The sequence below is a fragment of the Camelus bactrianus genome, chromosome 2 (genome assembly GCF_048773025.1).
Source record: "Camelus bactrianus isolate YW-2024 breed Bactrian camel chromosome 2, ASM4877302v1, whole genome shotgun sequence".
Classification (NCBI taxonomy): Eukaryota; Metazoa; Chordata; class Mammalia; order Artiodactyla; family Camelidae; genus Camelus; species Camelus bactrianus.
In genome coordinates, this window is record NC_133540.1 from 27,367,158 (window position 1) to 27,383,037 (window position 15,880).

At 44.6% G+C, this 15,880-nt stretch overlaps 2 protein-coding genes across 2 annotated transcripts in view; one reads left to right on the top strand and one right to left on the bottom strand.

Moving 5' to 3' along the window:
* The window catches only part of ARFIP1 (ARF interacting protein 1), a 1,058,373-nt gene that overhangs the window by 190,431 nt on the left and 852,062 nt on the right, over positions 1-15,880 (bottom strand). The window lies entirely within an intron of this gene.
* Positions 7,423-15,880, top strand: part of TMEM154 (transmembrane protein 154) — a 42,566-nt gene continuing 34,108 nt past the window's right edge. Inside the window, exon 1 of the mRNA XM_010968507.3 lies at positions 7,423-7,653. Within this exon, the coding sequence (XP_010966809.1) occupies positions 7,566-7,653 (88 nt within the window). The 5' untranslated portion in view covers positions 7,423-7,565. The remainder of the gene's footprint in view (positions 7,654-15,880) is intronic.

Below are 15,880 nucleotides of genomic sequence, written 5' to 3' on the forward strand. Positions count from 1 at the left end.
GGCATTCCCAAGGCAATCTGAAAGAAGCCTGGGGGATGGAGGGGGAAAGGGGGAGGGACCCTGAAAGTTAATCCTGAGAGACCGCGAAATCACTGACCTGACAATGACAGGCTGTATTTGTAAGTGACTGTATTCAGTTTACCACCACCAAGATTGAAATTCAAAATTGATGCTATAATAGAAAAATAGGGTAAATTACCATTTTTCTGTAACTGACTTTGTGACCTGTGACTTTTGTACCTACAGCCTATTAGCAAGAGATTGATACCAAGGGCTAGTACCACAAGTGGAGGCAGGAGAAATACTGCTAGCTAATATGCACAGAAAAAGATCTGGAAGGATTTAAATGTGGAATAATTTCGTTTTGTTTATATGCATTTAAAATTGTTTCCCAATAAACACGTACCGTTTTTGTAACAAGAAAAATATATTATTTTAATTTTAAAAAATCACCTCCCAGCCTCCCCTCCTCTCTCCTATCTGATACAAATCCTCTCAATTTTTACTTATTTTTGGCACTACCCACATACCTTGGCACTGAAGTTGCTCCTACTAACATCTTTCCTTGTTCTAATTTGCTATTTCCCCCAAACCATTGGACCTTTGTATTCCCTGGTTTCATTGGTGTTGAGGACTTAGTTGGCCGGCACATCACCAACTGTGAATCTGGAAAGTCAAGATAAATAGAAAAACAAATCAAAGAACAAACGCCGAGCCCACTCATCTGCATTTCTCATTCTCAAGTGGCCTTTGATGCAGATACTCCGTATTCATTAATGATGTATGTCCTACTTCAAAAATACTTGAAGGGACTTAGAAAAAAAAGTTATCAAGATATGACTTGATCAAAACCGAAACAGCAGGGGAAGGGAGTTTAGTTCCTTTTAGCAAGTGTGGGAGGCCACAGATGAGTGAAGCCAGGGCAGTCAAGTGAGAGGCCAGACCGGATCTTCTTGGTATAGTCTGACGGGTGCTGGGGGAAGGGCCCTGAGACAAGCCTGAGGGCCGGGGGAGGCTTCTGAAAAAGCTCCCTGGCAGAGATGTCTCCTGCACTAAGTCCTGAAGGATGAGTTAGAGTTAGCCAGGGAAAGAAACGGTGAATTCCTAAAAGTGGTAAGAAAACCTGCTAATGAAAGTTCCACACCCAGGCTTTACTTTAAGTTCCAGGCTTTTGGCCAAGAAGACAAAAGTGGAAAATACTTCTTACTGTATGAGAAAAGGAGCATACCTTTCTAGGAACCAAAAATGAAACTCTAGAATTCTCCAGTTTTATCGTGTATGAAAATGTCCCCAAATATCATTAAAAATGCAGAATTCTGGGCCTCAGCTTCAGAGACTCTGACTCAGTAGTGCAGGGGTGGGGTCCAAGACTCTGCTTTTTAACAAACTCTCCAAATAATTCTGATGTAAGTAGCCCCACCCCCAGTGCACCTGAAAAATACTGCTGTAAAAGAAATTTTTTTTGGATTGAAGTATAGTTGATTTACAATGTTGTGTTAATTTCTGGTGCACAGCAAAGTGATTTATTTATACATATTATTCCTTTTCATATTCTTTTTCATTATAGGCTATTATAAGATTCTGAATATAGTTCTCTGTACTGTACAGTAAGATCTTGTTGTTTACCTATTTTATATACAGTAGTGAGTATCTACAAATGTCAAACACCCAATTTATCCCTCCCTACCCCTCCCCTCCATAACCATAAACTTGTTTGTTTGTTTTGAGATACATTTTTTTCTTTTATTGAAGTATAGTCAGTTTACAATGTTGTGTCAATTTCTGGTGTACAGCATACTGTTTCAGTCATACATATACATACATTTATTCCTTTTCAGATTATTTCTCATTATAGGTTACTACAAGATATTGTACATAGTTCCCTGTGCTCTACAGCATAAACTTGTTGTTTATCTATTTTATATATAGTAGTATCTGCAAATCTTGAACTCTAAATTTATCCCTTCCCATCTCCTTTCCTCCCTTGTAACCATAAGCTTGTCTTCTACGTCAGTGAGTCTGTTTCTGTTTTGTAAATAAGTTCATTTGTGTCCTTTTTTTTTAGATGCCACGTTAGTGATAACATATGATATTTTTCTTTCTCTTTCTTGCTTCACTTAGAATGACAGTCTTTGGGTCCATCTGTGTTCCTGCAAACCGCATTTTTTTTATGGGTGAGTAGTGTTCCATCGTATATGTAAAAGGAGTTTTTTATTCATTTCCTCATTCACTTATTTGTTAATTCAAAGAAAAATATGAAGCACTGTCCTAAATGCTGGGGATAGACTGTGGAACAAGACAGAGAAGCCCCTGTCCTCAGGGGGACGCAGATCACCGAGGGGAGGAGCACTGAGCCTCTTCTTGAGCGCTCCCTGGAGGTCCCTGCCGACCAGAGCCCTGCGCCTGTCCCACGTGCCACTTCAGCTCCTAACTGCATTCTTCTCAGTTCGATTTTAGTGATCCGATTTTCTGCCTAGATCCTGGAGACGCTGTCGTGTAGGTTGTCTAGGCAGAGGCCTGGGGTGGGTTCCCCAAACCCTGGAATAACTTTTCTGAGTGACCAGATGAAGGGTGAATGACCGAGGTGGGCAGTCACGACCGAGGGACAGAACCGCTGAGGGTTCTGACAAGTCAGAGGGCCGGGTCAGGCTGACCCTGGCTGGGTGGGCTCCCAGCTCCAAAGGCTGTGTGCTACGGACCTAACGCTGGTGGTGCCCCAGATTCAGATGTTGAAGCCCTACCCTCCAATATGATGGTGTGCGGGGATGCGGCCTTTGGGAGGTGATTCAGGTTAGATGGGGTCGTGGGGGTGAGGTCCTCACGATGAGATGGGTGTCCTCGTAAGAAAAGATTCTAGGGAGCTTACTCCATCTCAGCGCTGTGTGAGGACCCAGCAAGAAGGTGGCCGTCTAGACCCAGGGAGGGGGTCCTCCCCAGAACCCGACCGTGAGCGCAACCCCATCTCAGAAGTCCAGCCTCCAGAACGATGAGAAAATAAGTGCCTGTTGTTTAAGCTGCCTGATCTATGGCATTTTGTATGGCAGCCTGAGCAGGCTAGGACGCAGGGAACCTCCTGTCAGCCACTCTCCTGGCTGGGCTTCTACGGCCGTGATGGAGTTCTGCTCTTGTCCCCGCCCCCACCCTGCCCACCTACCTCTCTGGGCGCTCCTTTAGAACCCAGGACCCTAAGCTGCCTCCTCCCTGCCCCCTCCTAAGTGGCCTCGGAGTGATCTTGGAGGCCCCACCTGATGTCCATATTACTGTGTCTGAGGGCCCGCCCCTCGTTAAGCAAACAATGTTTTGTTGTAAATTTGTGGGTGTGTGAGCCTGTAGGTACATCTATGAGTATGTGAGTGTGCGTCTGGATGTTGAAGACTGAGGATACAACGGCCAGAGCATATAGACACATACATCAAAACAGAACTCAGACCCTCCCTCTAGGAACTGGTCCGAGAAGACGAACAATAATCCCTATGTCACCAATCACAGAGTAGTAATCAGAATATGATTTACAAACCTGAGTGATAATGGAATAATTCTGGGTTATGTGAGTATGCATTCACATGTAAACCTATGAATGTTGATGTCGAGTCTCATTTGTCCAAAAGATTTTGCCAGTTTCTGCTAGGAAAGTGAACTCTCATTTTATGTTTGTTTTAGCTTTTATTTCAATCAGATAAGACTTGCTTAAGGAAGGTTTCACATGAAACAGCCACCAACTTTGTCACTGGCCTACTATTTGTTCTTTGACTTAATAAAAAGCCAATTAAAATTCAAAAAATAAAATAATCTCTGTATCAATCGACCCTAATTTTCTATCTGATTCTGATCTAGGAGAAGGCAGATCACACCTCTAACCAATCCCTGGAATCAGTCCCCAGAACTCAGCAGATTCCCTACCCCAGCACCTCCACCGGTGCGCCATGAAGCCTCCTGCTTTTCCCACTGTAGGTCTTGCCCGCTCCTCTGCCTGCCCTTGAGTCTCTGCTTCATGCAGGCGGTGGTGCTGACTCCCCTGCTGCAGCAAGCTCTCAGTTAAGCAGCCTTGGCCTGTCTCATTTGGTGGGTCTTCCTGTATCTCTGCAGGGGGCACCAGTACGTGTATGTGAGAGCAAGCTGTGTGTACGTGTGTGCGTGAGCGAGTGTGTGTGTGCCTGGCTGTGTGTGCTGGAAATGGAGAGGTTAGGGGGGTGGAGAAGGAATACTGGGGGGGGGGGTCCCCACATTCCCTGCCAGAGCTTATCGCTTCTGGGCTGTTGCCTTGGAGTCCCTCCTCTTTTATGGCTGAGGGGAGGGCCAGGAGGGAAGGGAGGAGGAATCAGAAATGAGAGTTATTTCTGTAATACAGAGAGTTGATTGTAGAAGGCAGACTCTTATGCAAAGTAATAGAGTCGCTCCAACCGGGAACAGGCTTCTCTTCCTGCCATTCTGAGCAAGAGGGGCTCTCGGGGGCATCTCCTGGGCCCCCTACTTCCTTACCTGCCTTCTTCCTCCCACTGCTGAAAGCCAAAGACAGGCCCTGCTCATCTCACCCCTGTCTGTGAGCCTGCCGTGGGCTCTGAGGCTCCCCGCTTCCTCGAGGCTCTGACTGGGGCCCTGACTTCCCTGCCACGAGTGTATCATGATTTAATCTGAGGCCAGGCAGCTACTGCCAAAATTAATGGTTGGGAAAATTAGAACAAACAGAGGTAAATAGCCCTTTACCTAGCACGCAGTCTCCCTGTGATTTTTCAACTGCAGCAAAGAGATCACTGAGGCACTACAATTTTCTGATCAACGATGGTAATTTTCTTCCGCTTAAGATCAGCTTAATCACTCGTAGGGTTTTAGAGAGCACTGGGGTCAAAAGAAAATTACAGGGTTTCTCTGGGGCCTTGGTTTATTTCGCACATCATTCTAAGTGATGCAGTGTTGCTGCAAAGGAACGCAGGGCACCCTTGGAGAAACCATGAGGCACTGGCTGGCGGTGACCGGGCTCCGCGTAGGACTGTGCTCCAGCCACAGACACTTGACTCTGCAAAGCCTCCAGCAAGCCCTAGTTTTAAAATCAAAGAAACGAAGGCTCACACCAAGTCCTTTGCCAAATACACGCCTCAAGCCAAGAAGGTTAGAATAGGGCGTGAATAACGAGAACTCCTAAGCCCCCACCTCCCCTGGGGGGCCTTTTCTCTTGCACATTTGCGTCGCAGCGGGAGAATGCCGCGAGTACAGGAATGATTGCCCTCAAATCCAGCGCTCTATTCACTTGCTCATCAAGAGCTGGATTCATAGGTCTTTCCCTGCTGTCTTCAAATCAATCATCCAGTTTTGAACTCTATTTCCTTCTGCCGTTCGTCCTGTATTGTCACCTAAAGTGCAAAGCCTATTTTACCCAGAACTGACTCAATTGCCTGGTTAAAATATATAAATGCATACTGTAAATCTATTACGTAGATTTAATATTACCTGAATCATCACTGAGCATGACATGAATCGTCAACCTATTTCTGTGAATAAGAACTGAGATAAACTGTAGCCAGTGACCATGAACAGAAGCAATGCCCTCAACAAAAAATGAATGGCAAAGCAAGGGGCCAAGGACTCAGTCACCTCGTGGGCTTCCACCAGCCAGATCACTGAAGATGGAACGCACCGGAAGTTGGTGACTCACAGTAACCAGGCAAAGGTTGATGAGATGAGTTGGGTGTCTGATGCCTCTTCCTATCTGCCTGTCTCTCTTGGCACTACAACAAACATGATTGTGAAATTCCATTCTGTAGTAGTTAGGCCCTAGACCTAAATCAAGGGAAGGACTGCAATAGAACAGAAAAAAAAAAAAAAAAAAGTAACCTACCCTAATCTCCCCACACACTGCTATAAACTGTCACCTCTTCCCTGCATTGTTCCAGTTGGGTAGGATTTCCGCCCCCCATTCTAATCCAGCTCAGTCCTAATTTGTTCATTGTTAACAACCTCTGAGAAAACTGTCATTCAAAAAGAAAGAAAGATAAAACACAGATTTTTTTTTTCCCCCTAAGAACATATTCTGCTTTGGAAATGGGCCCTTTAAAAGGTCATTTCTCTCTAATCATATATTCAGCAATCAAATCCTTGGTATTTTCCCAAAGGAGGTGAAAATTTACATCCACAGAAAGAGCTGCACGCAGAAGTTTCTAGCAGCTTTATTCATAATTGTCAAAACTCGGAGGCAACCAATATATCCTTCAGTAGGTGAATGGATAAATTCACTGTGGCACATCCAGACAATGGAATATTATTCAGCACTAAAAACAAATGAGCTCTCAAGCCATGAAAAGACATAGAGGAAACTTAAATGCATAGTATTAAGTGAAAGGAGCCAACCTGAAAAGGCTGCATACTTTATGAGTCCAATTTTCTGCCATTTTGGAAAAGACAAAACTATGGCGACAGTAAAATGATCAGTAGTTGCTGGGGTTCGGGGGGGTGGGGGCATCGTGAGGGAGGGATGAACAGGAGGAGCAGAGGATTTTTTCAGCAGTGAAACTACTCAGGGAGGACCTCTAAGACGGATGCATGTCATTATTATACATCTGTCCAAAACCACAGATATACAACAGCAGGAGTGAACCCTCATGTAAACTATGCTGGTTATGACCTATCAATGTGAGTGTGTCAACTGTAACAAATGTCCCACTCTGCAGGGTCAGTGGGAGGTTGCTAATGGGGGAGGCTTGCAGATGTGGGGCTGGGGCTCTATGGAAAATCTCTGTACTTTCCTCTTAATTTTGCTGCGAATCTAACACTGGTTCTAAAAACTAGTCTTTACAAGGGAAAAACAAGAAACAAACATAAAAAGATGAGTTCTCTCTGGAGAAGCCGAGCACAGCCTCCAGCCATGGGTATAGCGTTGTCCCTTCCTCGCCAGGAGCCTTGGTGGGCGGGGCATTTAGGGCCCAAGGAGGACGACGTGTCTGGCCAGAGAGAAGTGGGTTGGCATTTCCTGACGGCACAAGTGGCCCTACTGTCAGGGCCTGTGCTGTCTAATGTGGTAGCCACATGACATTATTTAAATTCAATAAAAACTCAAACTAACAAACCAGTTCTCGCTAGCCTTATTTCAAGGGCTCCGTAGCCTATGTGGCTGATGGCTACCGTATTGGACACGGGAGATTCAGCCCATGCCCATCATCTCAGAAAGTTCTACTGGTTAGCGCGGCTCTGGACTCGAGGCAGCCAAGGAGGCTGACACCGGGGTTGAATAAAATCACAAATCGAGAATGCGTGTGGTGCAGGACCCCCTCGGTCCCAGATCCTGAATGACATCTGAGCAACGGTCACTGCTTCCACAGGGACAATTTCAAAAGAGGGAGGCCCACGCAGGGCCGGGAGGGAGAAAGGGCTTGAGAGGCGTGTAACTGAATCAGTGCTCGAAGAGCAACTTCTCTTTTGCAATTCTTGCTGGTCTGACAGGCTCCTGTAGAATTACATCACTTCCTAAAAAACAGGCAAACACCTCTCCTTCAAGTGAGCACCGACCCAAACAAGCAGGAAACAGGAAATGTTCACGTTTCAGCCGGGCTGAAACTCCGCACAGCATCAGCATCATGCCGGGGCGCGCGGACACCGCGGCTCCCCGCGCCGCCCTCGTCTTCGCGCTGGCGATCGCGTCCCTCCCCAGCGGCCAGGCTCCGGGTAAGCACCGCAGGGCTTTCCTCTCCAGGCACCGAGGATAATGAAGGCTTGTTTGGTGCCCGAGGCTACAGAACTCTGCCGGGGAGGGTAACACCCTGAAAAACCTAATCCACTCTGCGAAAAAAAGTGGAGAAAAGTAGAACTGTCTTTTTCTTTTTCTTTTTTTTTTTTTTTTTTTTGGAGCGGGGAGGAGGGGGAGGGGGCATTTGGCTTCGTCTGCCGCTGGTTAATCCAGCTCCAGCTCCCTCACTGAATTGAAATTTCCCGCAATCTTTGTTTTCTAAGATGTGTGGGTCCCAGTCATTCAGCGACTTTAATGGGCATATTAAGAAAATTATCAACTCGTTGGCAGTTCCTGTAAAAGAACGTTTCAATCAGCTGAAATAAGAGAAATAATAGATTAACTTTAATAACGTGGGCTGAGAAGTCTGCTGGTTCCAAAAACTCCTGGAAAAATTGGGGTATGGAAATTTACTACTGGAAAGTATACTAATGAAACACCATAAGTTAAAAAAAGAAAGAGGAAGTAAACAGGAAATTATCAGAGAAATTACCAGGCATCCACTTATAAAGACTTTCATCTGTTTTTCTTTGATCTTGTTACTTGGGGAGAGATTTTCTTTGCGTTGATTGTTACTAATGAAGCTTTGCTTTAAAAAGTGATGTGATAGTGAATCAAAGGTATCAGAAAAGACAACATATTAAACCTCATAATTTTGAACTAAGAGCAGCAGTTGAGTTACAGCCTGGCAGTTGCTACAAGCACAATCAGCCTCCACTGCCTCTTACAGTTGTGTGGATTTGCTTGTGGGTAAATAAACTAGTTGCCCGTGGTTCCTGTCAGTGGACACTGCCTGCTGCTGGTGTAGGGCAGTACTGAACGCACGAGGAAAGGTCTCAAGCTGCAGTTCTTTAAAGAGGATGGGGGCATCTGGCCTGACCTCACAGACAGGCAGCCTCCGGGAGATTAGCAGTCAGCAGCTCCCCGCCACCCCCCAACCTCCCTTTCCTTGGGTGTTTTCCACATGGTCTCTCCAGGCGGCTGAGGTGGAAAATGGGAAGTGAAAGGCCGACCATTCCAACTGGAAAGATGTTCTCCGCTGAGATTGAGGTTAGTGTTCGAAATGAGTTTGGGGGACCTTGTGTTTTTTAATGCACAAAGTTTTGGAGCTGGAAGGGAGCTTAAAGAAGATGCAGTTTAAGCCGTACTGGGGGTGCAGCTGTGCTGGGGGTGCACGGAGACGGAGGAAGGCGAGATGTCCGAGACCCATCCCAAGTCAGCTCTCCTGACGTGGCCTCCAGGGTCTCTCTTCTCCCACCCGGGGACCAACCACGCCCCCCCACCAGGACCTCTGGAGCAGACTCCTTTCCCTGGTGGGCGTCCCTCAGCTCCCACAGGAGCAGAGCCCAGCTACCCCTCTTCACCCCTGGTAACTACCACCGCTACCACGTGTGCCTTAAACACACTCCTGGGGATGATATTTAACCTTGCCTGAGTAGTTTTTTGAGCTTCTGAAAATGATTGGATCAATGTGTCTGCAATCCAGGAGATGCAAAAGGACCACCTTGAAAAGACTTTGTAAAAGTTCTTACTCTGAGGCTTATATCTGATCAGTGACTCTTCAACTTAAAGAGTTCCGGTTGCTCTTCATTTATGCCCCTTGGACCCTCCAGTCTCCTTTCCACAGCATCTCCTTCCTGCTCCCCAGCCACAGCCCCTCAGTCAGGCTGAAAGGAGCATGTGCTCCAGGCCTCTGTGGCTCTTGCCACACTGAGAACAAGTTCTCCTTTTTCCTACTGAGTGGACTCCTATGTAACCTTAAAAGGCTCAGACTGAATGTTCCCTCCTCCCTGGTGTCTCACTGCCCTTTCCCTGGCACCCTGCCTATTATGTCCTTATAGACCTACACTTCTGTAAACATAGCTAGCTGCTTCGAATCACAACTGTGTCTATGTCTGTATCTTCCACCAGGCTGTGAGCACCTTCAAGGAAAGGAAAATCCTCTTTCATTCATCTGTGATTTCCCCAAATCTTGTAAGGGGTCAGCATACATTAGGAACTCAATAATTTTTTAAATTCTTTTTGAGGAGGGGATAATTACATTTATTTGTTTGTTTGTCTGTTTTAATGGAGGTACTGGGGATTGAACCCAGGACCTCGTACATGCTAAGCACACAGTCTACCACTGAGCTATATCTTCCCCCGCAGGAACTCAATAATTGTTGATAAACACTAAAATCATCCTAGGGTGGATATGAGGCTGATCATTAAAAACTGATGAGCTCCTGAAAGCAGGTAATGCTGGGATGCCAGGAGACACAGAAGATGAAAAGCTGTGTTTCAGGAGAGTGCAGGAATTATCCAGATCATCCCTCATGCTTACTGAGTCCTGACTCCTATCTCAGGGCCTGAAAATGCAAAGATGCCCACTTGCAAACTGCTGTATGATCAAAGCTTATTACTTTGAGATTAGTCAAGGGAAAGGCTATTCTAAATTAAAGACTGAATATATATTGTAAAATTAAAGTATAACCTTTTGAGCTAATGGTTGCTTAAGTCTTTAGGATGTGAGTTTGTTTATAGACATCACACTTGTGTTTATTTCTTTGAATTCTTCCAAAAATATCCTGGAGATATTTGGTAAAAGAATCCAATCTATGGAACAACCTGATTCTCCTTTGCAAGCATATTCCAGGTTTATCTCAAATCAAGGCTTTGCAAACAGGCAACACTTTCTAATACCTACCTGAGACCAGCACCGTTACTGCCGAGTCCACATCTTTTCACTTTCTGTAGTTAGAGAGACTGATGCAGAATTGATTACTATCCCAAGTGGAACAATCTACTTAGAAGTCACCAGGAGAGAAATGAGAAATTTCTAGGATTTTGACCAAACAGATGAGAATAGTTAAAGGAAAGCTCTGGGCCCAGGTGTCTTGGCCAGTGTAGGTTGCTAAGAAAGTTTAGACTCAAGGCAACATTCTGCCCGTGGAAACAAGGGCCACCTCATTCCTTACCCTGCACCCTGTCAGTGTCAGCTTAGCACTATCAGGAAGCTAAGAGCAACTTCCCAGATACCAAAAGCCTGGGATTTATTAGCTGCTAAAAGCAGAACAATCTGTAGAAAAAGAGCTTAAAAAGCATGAAGCAGAAATAAGGAGCTGTAACCATTTTAGTGGCCAGAGTTCAACAATGGGTTTACAGAGAGGACAGGGAGATTTTCTGAGCTGTTTCAGAAGAGTAAGGACCATATAATTACTAGATGAACCTTGAAAAGGAGGGAAAGAATAGAAGAAAATACTAGTTGCATAAATGAAGCTGTGCTTTCTAATCTTGTTCTCATTTTAGTGAATGTGACTGCCGTCTATTTTCAGGGACAGTCCCAATTTCAAGCAGTAATAATTACAATGGTGATAGTGTTCAATATATGCCAGGCACTGTTCTGAACACTTTACATATACCAAGTCATTTCACTCTCATAACAAACTTTATACAGTGGATACTATTATTCCTGTTTTATAGATGAGAAAACTGAGGCACAGAGAGGTTAAGTGACTTGCCCAAGGACACACAGCCACTTAATGGATCTAAGTAAGATTCAGTCTCTGGCGTCCATGCTGTAACAATACACTTTGTAATCTTTGGGTTTTCAGGCTCTGCCACGCTTTGTCTAGTTTCAGGTTTGGAAAAATATGTCTCTGGTGCCTTTCCAACTACGTAGGTGTATCACATAAACTCTTGTCTGGGCTCTGAGCTTACCACATGTTAAAAAGGAGCTGTATTTGTTTGATTGGGTCAGGGACTGGCTGGCAAGAAAAGGGATGGTAGAGTTGGGTTAAATTTTGGCCTGCAGAAGAGAAGGGAGGGGCTGAAAGGTACTGAGTGAGCAAATAAGAATCTGAGTTTTATCTGAGGATTAGCATAGTTAAGACCAGGAGCAGGATAAACAGAACATTGAAGTCACTGTGTAAGAGGCTTTGGGGTGTGGGAACCAGGGAGAGAAAGCACAGCCCTCAGTCAGCAGAGTCACGGTGGGAGAGCCCTGCTGAGAACTGACCCCAAGCACCTAACAGCTCTCAAGGGCAAAGGAAAAAAAAAAAAAGGCAGAGAGGGATATACTGAGACTTCAAGTCCTTCTGTATCAAAAAGGCAGACCCAGGAAACTAGAAGAGGAAGGATCTTGGCTGGGATAGGCTCAATTCTGGAAAGAAACAATGCAACCTGCAATTTGCCTACCTGTGTATAGTTTGCACCACCCTCAACTGTTGGCAAAGATGTGGAGAAACAGGAACTCTGTGTTGCTGGTTGGAGAGTGGATTAGCGCAATAACCTAGTGTCTCCTGCTGCTGAACCCATCCACTGGGCTTTTAATTTCAGTTATTATATTTTTCATCTCTAGAAAATCTTTGTTCTCATTTCTAGAACATCCTTTGTGTATGTGTGTGTGTGTATGTGTGTGTGTGTGTGTGTGTGTGTGGTGTCTTGGTTTTATTTTTTTCCTTATGTTATTTATTCCTTTTTTATGCCTTTAAACATTATTGTCCATTTGATCATCTTTATCTGAAGTTTAGCTCTAATCTTGTTGCTTGTTGTATCTATCAACTCCCATTCATGATAAAAATCTTGGGGGCACTGAGGGCAAAGCCTGGCACACAGAGGCTGGCTTACCCTATTTAATAGAACCCCACCTTTTCTGAGCACATCACCAAGCTACTATAAATACATCCCCAGTACAACCTCAGTCCTGTCACCACAAAATAGAGTTTGGAAGAAACTCAGACAGGGCTGTGCTCTGGGCTTGGGGAAGAGCTGGTGCTTGGACCTCAGGTTTAAACCCCAGCTTTGGGATGCAGAGTGGGTAGACCTCAGGGGTCAGCTGCTAAGAGTTGCGTGAGGTGCCAAACCTCATTCAAGGTGCAAGCCAGCAGAATCAAGTCAGTAACCAGAAGCAGATAACCAAGGACACCAACGCGACTGCCAAGGAGAAAGGAGACAAAACCAAATTCAAAATCAGACAGTGGGCTGGGGTCCACAGTGTCGGAATGATGGTGAGGTCAGCCTGGGGGAAGAGCACCTGACTTTGAACTTTGCCAAAATCATTGCAGCTGCTTTTTGTTTTTCTTTATTTCTTTAAAACCATGAACTGGTGTTTTAGTTTTAACTTTTGACCCAGTAGATGCATCTGAAAGCATCACATAGCCTCTCACATCCCTGTGGGGCTCTGGAAAATCCCCATAGGCAGATATGGCTTTGAATTTAAATTTCCTCTGCAAGCTTTTATTTTTATTTTCTCCACATCTTCTGGGCCCTGGGGATTTCCTTGCTTTCTTGTGATTTCTTTATACATTTAAGAAGTTGTTTCTTACATTGCATCCAGCATTTCTAGGTGTTTCATATTGAGAGAATTTTTCAGGTGACTGACTGTACAAGATTATTGGAAAAGGAAATTTTTCTATACAACCATTTTGGAGAACAACTTGGAAATATTTAGTCAACTTGAGACGTTCAGATCCTACAACTCCAACAATTCACTACCAAGTATTTACTCCAGATCACTCACAAATGTACAGCAGAGTCATGGCCAAGAATGCTGAGTGTAGCACTGTTTGTAAAAATGGAAGAAATAGAAACAATCTAAATATTTATTAACAAAAGAAAAATACATGAAACTTGGTATAGTCTTAGAATGAGATCTCATCAAGCAGGTAAATTCAAAGAACTTCAGCCAAATGTATCAAGATAAATCAGTCTCAAACGTTCAAAAAAAGCCAGTTGAAGATTACTATGCACAGAATAGTTACAATTAGTTAAAGTTTTAAAAACACTCCAAATTATGCTTAGGGACATAGACCTATTTGCAAAGTGTGGGATGGATACATGCGAACTTTAGGAGAGCAAGACCTTTGGGAGTGGGGTGAGGGGGCATGAGATCCAGGAGGGGCAGAGGCCGGGCTTCAGCTGTGTCTGAAACATTGTGTTTCTTACAGAAACACACATGGCAGCCCAGGGCCAGCAAACTAAGGCTCATGGGCCAAACTCAGTCATCTTCCTGTTTTTTCCAACCCTGAGCTAAGACTATTTTTTCTATTTTTATTTATTTATTTTGTATTAATTTAAAAAAATTTTTTTTATTGAAGTGTAGTTGATTTACAATGTTAGTTTCAGGTGTGCAGCAAAGCAATTCAGCTATACCTATACCTATATATATATACACACATACACTTTTAGATTCTTTTCCATTATAGTGATGGGTGACATTAGTGTCAATTCTCTCTGGTAGGTATACATGCACAGTAAACAGTGAGGGAGCCTGTGAGTTGCTGTCCAGCTCTCCCCAGACCCTGCCAGCTCTCGCCCACTCCCAACCTTTCCGGAGCTCTCAACCTCTTTGATAGTCAACACACCTTCGTTTTCTCACTCTGCCCCTCATTTCTCACCACCCCCTGCGATTTGTCCCCCATGTCAGTGCAGCACTCAAATTGCTCTGTCCCGGTCACCAGTGCCCCCTAAGAGCTGAACCCAGAGGACCTGTTTCTGTCTTTATCTTGCGGTTTTCTCTGCAGCACTTCACATAACTAATCAATTGTTGAATCTCTCCTCTTCCTGAGGTCTTATGGTGCCGTTTTCTTCTTGGTCTCCTATGACTCTGACTGTTCCTTCCAGTGTTTGGTTGTGAAACATTCTCTTCCTCCTGCTCCTTTCATGTGCATCTTTTCTTTTCTCGCTCCTTACATCACTTAAGGGCCATGGCTCCCACCTTCCAGGCTTCCATCTCACCCCTTGGCTGAGGACTCCCCCCAGATCACCTCCAGTCAGCTCTCTCTGCCCAGCTCTAGACCTGCACTGTCACCATCTCTTCTCCTTGGAAATGTCACCGGGACCTTGGGCTCCGCATGGCAAAATCAGAACTCTTTATCTGCTCCTTGCTAGTTTAGACCCTTCTTAGCTCTCACCTAGGTTACTTCACTAACTTCTTAACTAGTTTCCTAGTCTCCTCTCCAACGCAGTTTCACATAGCCTCCAGAGTGATGGTTCTCTAACAAAAAAGTAATTATTTTCCTCTTGTACTTACCCCTTCAGTGGTTTGTCATTTCCTTCTGATAGAATCCAACCCCCTTGGCATCATTACAAGGCCCCCTATAAGCTTGTCCTGAGTTCCTTTCCTACTGGACACTTCTCACCACATGTCCTGTAATTCAAGTACTTGAATGTGCCAAGCTCTGTGGCCCCCAAGAATTTCTGTATCTCTGCTTCAGCCATAATGCCTTCCGTGCCATCTTTGCTTGACAAACTCCTGAGATTCAACTCATTGGTCACCTCCTCTATGAAGATTTCCCAAATCCTCCACCACTCAGATGTGATGAATACCTTCCTCTCTCATGTCTTCATGACATTCCGTACACAGACACCTTATGGCTTTTATGAAACTATAATATGATTATTGATTTGACCCTACTTAGCAGTCACTTCCCAAGGAGGCTGGGACCTGGACTCATTCACTTTTGTGTCCCAGAACCTGGAGTGGTGCCTGGTACTTAATAGGCACAAAACTCACTGACCAAATGAATGATGACATGAAATTTATCCTGTAGCCCAAACCTTGCTTGTATTTGTAATGAAATTATAATCATTTGAATAATGCAATGAAACTATGGTGATACCTGGATAAGTATGATTTTTTAGTTAATCCAGTTTTATTTTATTCTGAAATGTTAAGTAACTCAAATCTGTTTATGAAGAGTTCCCTTCTGGGTCCTCAAACCAAACAGGCAACAGCTCTTGCTCCCCTTCCTGTAGGGAGGGTTACCTGGCTGCATCTCTGAGTAGTTCCAGGAAAACCTTCTGTCCATCCTCCTCTCAGGTTAGGGAGGGAAGTTCGCATCCAGAAAGTATGCACTGGGCAGCTGGACAATTTGCAGAAAAGCCAGGCTGTTACAAACATTTTGGGGAAGACTTTTGGGAAAAAAAGGGCAGGGGGGAGAGGAACAGAAGTCTCATAGACATGAAGTTTCAAGCCCTTAAAAGATGATTCGAAAACTTGAAAAATAAATCAAATTTATGTAAAAAGTAAAACGAATAGGAAAATCTGCCTCGGGTGCTGAGGACGGCTCAGAAGCTTTTCCCGAGAAATTAAAGAAGCTGGTTGGGAAGGAGAGGTACCCACCAGAGCAGGGCCTGCTTGTTTTTCTTAAAACAAAACCAATGAAAGAGTTTGGTTTTGAAATT